This window comes from Dryobates pubescens, chromosome Z (genome assembly GCF_014839835.1).
Source record: "Dryobates pubescens isolate bDryPub1 chromosome Z, bDryPub1.pri, whole genome shotgun sequence".
Taxonomy (NCBI): domain Eukaryota; kingdom Metazoa; phylum Chordata; class Aves; order Piciformes; family Picidae; genus Dryobates; species Dryobates pubescens.
In genome coordinates this window covers 106,951,807-106,961,247 of record NC_071657.1, presented here as the reverse complement: position 1 = coordinate 106,961,247, position 9,441 = coordinate 106,951,807, and the positions used below count along the sequence as shown (strand labels likewise).

At 45.1% G+C, this 9,441-nt stretch overlaps 1 protein-coding gene across 1 annotated transcript in view; it reads right to left on the bottom strand.

The window, feature by feature from the left end:
- Window positions 1-13: 13 nt before the first annotated feature.
- COG5 (component of oligomeric golgi complex 5) overlaps window positions 14-9,441 on the bottom strand; it is a 174,527-nt gene continuing 165,099 nt past the window's right edge. Inside the window, exon 22 of the mRNA XM_054178513.1 lies at window positions 14-793. Coding sequence (XP_054034488.1) covers window positions 679-793 — 115 coding nt within the window. The 3' untranslated portion in view covers window positions 14-678. The remainder of the gene's footprint in view (window positions 794-9,441) is intronic.

Genomic DNA, 9,441 nt, shown 5'->3' with positions numbered 1-9,441 from the left:
CTTTAAGTGGACCCGTCTGAAGTATATTATGACACTTCCCCGCTGTTGGGAAGCTGCTGAAGATTTCAAATACTGGATTCAGGGCTGGATTCGCTCATTGATCTTTATTACAGTGTAAGCAAAAAGTTGAAATCAATATAAATTACTTCAAAGCCAAGAGCAATGCAATAGAGAATCATTTATGTTACTGAGAAATATTTTCCATTGTGTTAAAAATCAGCGAATTTTAGATGGAAACTGGTGGTTCTGGCATTCCAGAAGGAGGATTTTCTGAACAAGGCTAAAATATATCCAACTGTTCAAAAACAATACTCGTAGGAAAAGAGCTATTCCTTATTTGAGATGTTCAGCAACTGTACTGTAATTGTTGTGTTCTAATTTTATACCTTTCTAAACTTGAATCCTAAAGAATAATTCTTTTTCATTAGATGTAGACTTAACAGCACATAAAAATTGTATGATTTCCTAATAGTATTTGTGTATAAATAAGTTCCTATAATGCAAACATAAAGCAAGAAGAAGGAATTTTCACAGGTGAATGGTAGGTAAACAGGTTTCATGGTAAAGCTTATGTATCTGGGAATAATTTACATGAACCAGAAGTAGGTCTGTTGCACTCAGGACCTGGGATTCTGTTACTATCCATACCCTGTTTGGAGAGCCTCATCCAGATAACGTTCACTGAAGGGTCGACATCGCTTTCTGCAGCAGCTGAACCATTATGGGATAGACTGGGGCAAATTCCTTTCCCTCTCTTGTTCTTACTGATTGAACATAAGCTTCCAGTGCACCACTGAAGGGATAAAAAAAAAAGCAAGCTGAATCAATGATAACAGCAACCAAGTTCAGAATCTCTAAACGAAATTAATTTGCTTCCCTACTACAGAATCTTCCTCAGATGGTCTTGCATGTCTCTGGGGAAAGAAGTGGGGAAAAAAAGGCCTTACAAAGCTCTACACAATGCTTCATGATCTTTCCCTCCTTTCTTGCATGATTTGAGGAGCGAACAAGTTAACATTTAAATAATCAGCAGCAGCATGTTGCAGATGGCTTGAAATGACAGCTCTGACGCACAGACTCAGGCACACTGCTGTACTGGTAACCTTTAGAAGTGAAAAGAATAGACTCCAGCTGCTCCAGACACCAAGAGTATGACTTGCAGAACGAAAACTGGGGCACTGGTGAGCAACTGAGAAGCCTTTAGGTGATCTCCTGGCTAAGTCCTTTGAACTGCCCCTGTCCTTTGGGAAATGCTGTGCCGACACACGCAGTGTATGATTGTACAGCTTTGCTGTGGCGTTCTCGCATGTCGTGGGATGTCACACATGGAAGTAGTTTCGTGTTAGTTCCACAAATACATTTTGAAGCTAAAAGGGGCAACTCCAATCACGTACTTGTCTGTATGTAATTAAATCTGCTTTACAGCACGGGGCCACCTTCCAGCCAGCTAGGCTGGTAAACAGTATTCTTGAATGGCCACCTATCTGTAAAACAAAGATTGCGTAAGTCTTCGGGCTTTGCCTTAGCAGTTTATTAAGTAGCCTGAGTTAGTTTTGCCATACTTAAATATGGCCTCTAATTTAATTGCCTTTCCTCTCCTTTTTCTCTTCTGTTTCTTCATGTAATAGATGCAGTGATCTTGGGGTTTCCTTCTAAAATTGTCTGTATTATGTTCCTTTGCTTCTAGATACAAAAAAATTGTGACATTGAAGAAAGCACCTGTGCAAACAGACTCCCATTTCAAGTGAGGACTAGGACAAGTCCTCTGTGCATGGCTGTTCGTTGTCTGATGGGTGACAGCAGCAGTGCTAATACAAGCTGTCACCACAGACCTGCCCAGCTGTACCCAGGCACCAGCCTGCAGGCAAGCAGGTTCTGATGCTAATACTTGAAGCAGCAGAGCTGAAATTGTTACTCTGGGTCACCAAGGGGAAGGAAAGTAGTCCTTAGTTTTGCCTTTTGCATCCCTTTATGGAAGTGTGTCTGCTCTGCCAGTTAGGAGTCTGTTGGGTTTTGGTGGCAGGAACATTCCGAGTCTCAGAGGGAGAAGGAATGGTATGGGACACAGGGTTGGGGGAGGTGGGTAACACTGAGAGGAGTTCCATAGTTGTGCCTATCACTACACAACTCCAGCAGCATGGTCTGGGCCAAGGCATACCTGTGTTTATGATTGCTATGTCAACAGACAAGCCTGTGGTGAAATAATTCATTCCTGCACGAGGTTGGGGGTTTGGGTTCTGAAAAACCAGAGATAGTGATGACAGCCTGGCCCTATGGGCTGGGCCTGGGGCTGCTCCTGCTAGTGGTTCTCATCACCAGCAGCAGCAGGTGTTGATCTCTGCCAGAACACAACAGGAGGAGCTGGGTGTCCACATACAGTACAGGCATGTGTGCAACAGTGTGTGTCTCTGGCCTGTCACTGATCGGGTTTGACACAGTGAAGCATGCAGTTGTGCAACCAAGGAACCTGAGGCAGCTCTTCTTAGCACAAACGGGAATGAAATAGTATGGGCATGAGGTGATGCCTACCACAATTCCTGAGGTGCCCAGCCAGGGCAGCTGGACTTCAGACTCTCACTTTGCTGAAGCCCAGGGCATATTGTCTGATACATCATGCAAAAGGAGAATGGACTGGATTATTGATTGGAGTTGAGAGGCTTCAGAGCAAGGAAACAGTCCCTTGCATTGGCCTGGATGCACTTAGGAGTTCTTCAAATTTTGTAATAATTTACCAGGGAGTCGCTGCTAGGGGGTCCACACCAGGTACCACCACACTCTGAAGAGTCACTTCACATTTTTTGCACATCAACAAACAGCAAGAGAAAAATTACTCCCTGTTACAACCAGAAAGGGAGGGAAAGACTAGCCAAAATAAAGATGGACTTTTGCACCTAGTCAGTATCCAGAAAACCTTCAGCCTGCTCTTGCCAGTGATCTCTGGAGAAGCCTGGGGTCTACAGGTAAAGAGGCAACAACTAAAATACTGCTTGCTGCAGCTACAAAAGTGCTTCTTGTGCACCTCACCTCAGTTTCATCAAAGGCCATCAGTATAATGAACTGCACTTCCACAGGTATGTTTTAAATCCTGAGATTCAAAGAGAAGAAAGGAGGCTGAGGGAAAGGGTCAGCAGGGAACTGTTTTTTTCAACAAACTGGCCTCGTGGCAATAAGGGACAGAGCATGTGATGGGCAGACTGAGCAGTAGGTGGGAGATGTTGGCAGAGAAGGCTCATGGATCCCATCATACCAAGAGGAGATGCTTCAAAAGAATCAGATGTGTTTCACAGTTCCACTCAGGTCAGCACTCGAAGTGCTCTCTGCAGCATGTTAAACATGTTAGGTGTCAGTTACCTTCTACAAAAAATAGCCCCTTGTATTAAGAACACAGTTGAGAAACTCCTGTGACAGTTTTGTTACTGTAACTGTCATTCATCTTCCTGAATTTCTCACCTTCCACTCATCAGTGTCCCTGTCTTTTCCTCTATACACTCCCTGAAGTTTGTTGGGCCCAAACAGTTTTTAGAAGTTATCAAAAGCTGAAAATAGAAATGAAACATATTGACCTGCTTAACATAGAAAGCGCTGACACCTCTTGGTGGAGTTGTGGGTTGGCATCATTGTCCAGATGGTAACACTGCTATCCCTTTCTGACTTTATCTTCTTGCTTTGAAAAAGCCCTTGAAAAAGATGACAGATAACCAGATCCCTTCAGATGAAAGAGACAAGCTTTACTCTAAAAGCAGCACCCAAAACCACTCAATGTCAGCCCTTGTTAATCCTCAGCCAGACTGTTATTCCCATCAGATCAAACAAGAATGAATAAGATTTAGGCTATGCTAAGTGCCAAACGCCATTATTGAAGTCCTGCTGTCACACCTCCCCAAAGCTTTTAGCTTTTTTCTTTCTCTCCTGACTCAATCTGATTTAACTGGCAAAACCAACTCCATCCTTGGTAGCCACTGTCCTCACACAACTCAAAAAGCAGCTAAAAGAAACTTAGCCTTGCAACTGCCCAGACCCTTCTTCCCAGCAGAGGCCAACAGCTGACAGCTGTTGATCTCCATCAGTACTCCTGCCATGCTTGCTCTTTTACTGTGGTTTGGCTTGTGCTGTTTCAAAGAGACACAGTCAAGCTAGAACTCTACATTGGTGAAAATAAAAGCTTTCTCAGTACTCTAAATGCATGCAGGATTTTCCCATGTCACATGCTTGCATCTCCAGTAGAAGTATTTCAACACTCTAGAGCTGACTGTTAAAATGCAATGACTTTACTCAAAAAGCTAAAACAAAAGCTGTTCTTCTCAGTTTTTCTAATGGCCTAATCCATGACAAAGGCATGGTGAGCAGACCTCACCAAACAACCTGACATGAGCCTTCAACTTCCGAAGGTCACTTTGCAAATGCCACATCTCCTAGTGCTGGGAGAACAACTGACAGCAACTGCAGTGCCAAGAGAATGATCAACTCACAGAGAAACATGTACCACCAAAGAGAGGACCTGGACACCTCCAGGGCAAAAAACTACATGCTTCACATACCCACCAAGGCAAAGCAGCACTTTGCTTCCACGTAAGCAGGTGTAAGAAAGCAGCTGGAGGGGACTCACACCGAGTGAGAGGACAAAAAACTCTGGCCTCTGCTAAAGGCTGTGAGCCAAGAGGAAGCTGCAGTGACCTGGAGCTTCATACCCTAACTGGTGACTATGGAAGAGCTCACAAACATGGTCAAGCTCTGATTAACTCAGGAAACTTCCTCTGCATTGCTTCCTGTGGTAGTCATACAATAGTGACAGGCTAGGAAGCCTCTCCATCCTATTAGAAACAGCATTCCTGGTAATGAAAGGCAGAAATCCAGGGAGAAAGGATGTTTGGAGTCCAGAGCATAATGGTGAGCTTTCTTCAGAGTGTGAGGGACTAATAGGCTGGAAGAGGTGACCGGAAGCATCAATGGTCATGACATAGATGTGATTTCAGAAGTACATTTGGGATGAGGGTTTTGTTTCTCTGAAGACAGTTACCGAGTCTTAAGGGTGGGATGGGGGGAAATGCAGACAGTACAGGAAGCTGTTTATGACAAAGCAAGATGGCTGCTGCTGCATCTAGCCAGATTTCAGCTCAGGCTGGTTGAGCTGGGCAGCTTGAAACAACATGCTTCACTGAAGTTGCTGAGATGTCTGCCTCAGTGTAGCTCATTTGAAGAGATAAATGAGTTTAGCAGCTCTGTTAACACTTGAAATGCAAATTCTGTGATGACATTTTTGGAACCTTTACTGGTTCTAGCTCAAACATTTTATAAGCTGCGCTGGCAGTACAGAATGCAATTCAGATGCACCTGCTCTCCACTCAAATCTGGTCTTAAAAAAAAGTAGAGGACACTGTAAAGGCATTAGAGCATAAGTAGTAATGGAAAAGAAATGGGATCATGGGTGAAAGCAGTATCATGAAGTCTCCAGCACAGGAGAGATCACAGCTGTTGTCATAAAGAAGATGGTAATTTATAGCTGTATTACCAGTGTTTAAGAATATGGAAGAAACCCTGTTTATGTAACATACAAAACATATTCTTGAAGGGATTAGACTAAATAATGCCCTAAATTCAGCATCTTCCAGTCTAATAAAGGACATAAAACCTGTTCAGCAGTCTGTTTCTATTTTAAAAGACAAGCTATGGTATACATTACGAATATTGTTTGTAAAAGAGAGCTATGGAAAGTGGGTTGGTGGGATGTTCTGCATATATTAATGGTTCATTAAAAATGCTGTAAGAAGTAAGGGGGGAAAAAAATGTAAGTTTAAGATGCCCTCCCACATAAGGAAAAGGATTTTAAAGCACTTATTAAATTACTTCACTTGCTTGAGCAAAAACATGAGCTCTCTTGGAAATCAGGACAAGCTGATTATACAAGACTCAGATAATTCTTTTCTAAAAAGCTATTTCACAGACTCACAGAATGTTAGGGGTTGGAAGGGACCTCCAGAGACCATCCAGTCCAACCCCCCTGCCAAAGCAGTATCACCTAGGGCAGGCCGCAGGTGAGTGCATCCAGGCAGGTTTTGAAAGCTTCCAGAGAAGAAGACTCCACTACCTCTCTGGGCAGCCTGTTCCAGTGCTCTGTCACCTTCACCATAAAGAAGTGTCTCTTCGGTTTGAGGTGGAACCTCCCCTGTTCTAGCTTGTACCCATTGTTCCTTGTCCTGTCACTGGGCACCACCAAAAAGAGAGTGGCCCCTTCATCTTGACACACCCTCCTCAGATACTTACAGATGTTGATAATTATCAGCCTTCACTTCTCGTGACTAAACAGCCCCAAGTCTCTTGGTCTTTCTTCACAGGAGATGTTCAAGTATTGCAATCATCCTGACAGCTCTCCATTGGACTCTCTCCAGCACATCTCTGTCTCTCTTCAGCTGGGGAGCCCAAAACTAGACACAGTATTTCAGGTCTCACCAGGGCAGAGTAGATGGCCAGGAGCACCTCCCCAGACCTGCTGGACACACTTTTCTCAATGCACCCCAGGATACCACTGCCCCTCTTGGCCACAAGGGCACACTGCTGTCGCATGGAGAGCCTGCTGTCCACGGAGCTGCCTTCCAGTAGGACCATCCCTTGTCTGTACTGGTGCCTGGTGTTATTCCTCCCCAGATGGAGGACTCTGCACTTGTCCTTACTGAACTTCACGAGGTTTCCCTATGCCCAGCTCTCCAGCCTGTCAAGATCTCATTGGATGGCAGCGAAGCCTTCCAGTGTGTCAGCCACAATCCCCACCCCCACTTTTGTACCATCAGTGAACTTGCTGAGGGTACACTCAATCCCCTCATCTAGGTCACTGATGAAGACACTGAACAAAACTGAACCCAGTGCTGATCCCTGGGGATCAGCACAGGCCACCTGGACTTTGTGAAGATTTTTGTCTACATTTAAAGGGGAAAAAAAGTACATAATTTGGGCTGCACTTAGAAAGATCTTAATGTGTAACATGTAGAATTACTCTAATTAGTTCATTTTATGTGGAATTGTGAATACTAGTGCTACCCTCCTGGGCTCTGACTCAGTCAAATGGAGCCTGATGTAAATTGTGAGCTTCAGAAGAGGAAGGGATCATCTTTCTGGTCAGTAGTGAGACAGCCCTGTGTACCAAGGTCCTGATCAGGTGTCAGGGAAGCTGGAAGACAGCAGGCTCAGACTTTGTCAAAAGTCTGCTTGCTTTGCAAGCTTCAGGGTGAGGAAAATGGAAAACATGCCGTGTAAGAGCACCTCTTTGATACCAGATTTGAGTGCTGTAAAAGTTACTGGACAATCAAACAGTAAAATCTCCAACAGCATCAGCTGTAGGACAACATCTCTGGTTTATTCTAGACTGCATAATAAAAAGACCAACAGGAGCTGCATTGACAGCTGAGCAGTAAATGACAGGGAGGGTTTTCATGAACGGCCTGTGCTGGCCGGGGCTCCGCTCAGAGGCGCAGGTGGCGCAGCCAGCACGTGGCTGCCCTCTGGCCATGCTGCGTGGCTGCTGCTTGCTTGGTTTAAGCTGGGCAGGGCAGTGACCCAACAAAGCTCTGCTGCTTGTGGAAAAGCGATCATGCTGCTGTGCCTAGCAAGACAGAACCTACTGCACAGACAGAGCTTTTGTGGCAGTCTCCAAGGTGGCATTTGTCCCTGCCTCCTGGCAGGTTAGTGGTCAGAGCTAGTCTCTGGCTCAGAACATCAGCTCATCATGAAAATGAATCCTTCAACTGGGCATGGCTTTCAACTCTGTTCTAGCAACTATGAGTTTAAATACGGGGAGTTTACCCACACTCTACTGGCAAAGATAAGAATTGGGCCCTTGAGTGGATGAACTGTCCCTTAGGCCAGTTCAAATCCCACCACATGTAACAGGGTTTCCTCTACAGAAGACAGGTTCAAGTTTTCAAACAATTTAAAAAGAAGGAGGAAAAACGTGTCCCAGCCACTTAAAGAAGTGCTCCTTTCAACACAATCCCTGCTCTGGAAGAACGCCTGCAGCAGGATCATCTCACCCAACTTTCAGTGCCTGCAGGGCAGCTGTCTGCCTGACAGAGCTCCCATGTCACTGCCCACGCTCCCCTCACTGAGCAGAGAAAATGCAGTTTTCAGGACACAACGTAACTGACCTGTTTTAAGTACCTACTTCAGGATGAGATGAACTATCCCCAGTAGAGCCTGCTGCTTCTCTCTGTTAACTATAAAGGGAGTCTAGCCAATACACCTCTGGCCAGGTAAATCCCACTTGTCATGCTGAATATGTACAGAAAGAAATGCCCCAAAATGCTCAGAATGCTACTAGTTCATAATATTAACACCACGTTACACATGAAGCACTTAAGGTCTATGGAGTGGAAGAAGGACTGCAATTAGCTTTAATATGAAGCTGTAAGGGTTCTGATAACACAAGTAAATGAATACCTAAGCAGCAGGTCTAGAGTAATTGCATAGTCATTACAAAGAGAAGTTGCATAAAATTACCATTTGCAAGGTTGCAGCAAACGCAGTTTCCTGAGGTAGGCCAGTGCAGGGACCTGAAGGCTCAGGACAATCAATGGTTCAATTAGCACAGAATAACTACAGGCAGAAAATGCTTGAAGAGCGTGACTGATAAAAGACTTCAGACAAATAAGCTAGACACCTGTAGTTCAACTTAAGTCCATATGAGACACACGAAGAGCAGGCTCAGAAATCTTTCAAGGGACTATTAAAAGAAAATACAAGTGAAACACAGTCCTGCTAGTGAACACTGTTTGCTTGCCTGACTTACGTGTGGATAACCAGCCTACTGAGAAATTGCCAACAGGCATTAGAGGAGACGGCAAAAAGGTGAATGCATACAGCAATGCCTACAGAGGTTACCAGTACCTGCAAAGGAGAACCATCTCCTTCACTCACCACATTTACGCATGGGTCAGCTAGACCCTGCTCTTTGTGCCCAGACACACAGTGCTATACAAGCTGCCAAACTACCTGACCCAAGAGTCTGCTTAACAGATCCAGTATGGTTAATTCATGAGGCTCAGCAAAGCTTCACAAATGGTGCCTGCAAGCAGTGGGCCTGGGGAAGGATGGAGAAACAGTCAAGCATGGTGCTATGGTGTGCTCCAAACCCCCTTTCCCCCATCTCCATCAGCAGAGGTTTGAATGGGGAAAGGCAAAGGCACAAAGTTGCCTTCCAAGGTGCAAAATTGCCTGAGGACAGGTGATTAGCACCCATTCCTCCCTCCAGGGCAAAGGTTCCTTCCCCGTGGGGGAAGTCTCCTGGGTTTGGGAGCTATGATTAAGTGGGGTGCTTCACGCCCATTATACATTGGCCTTGGACACACTGTCTAGGAACGCCTTAAACAAGAGTGACCAGAAAGCGATCGGGGCTCTCGTCATCATCTTGCTCCTGCTCCTGCTTTCGCTCCTGCTCTGGCTCCCACCTTCATC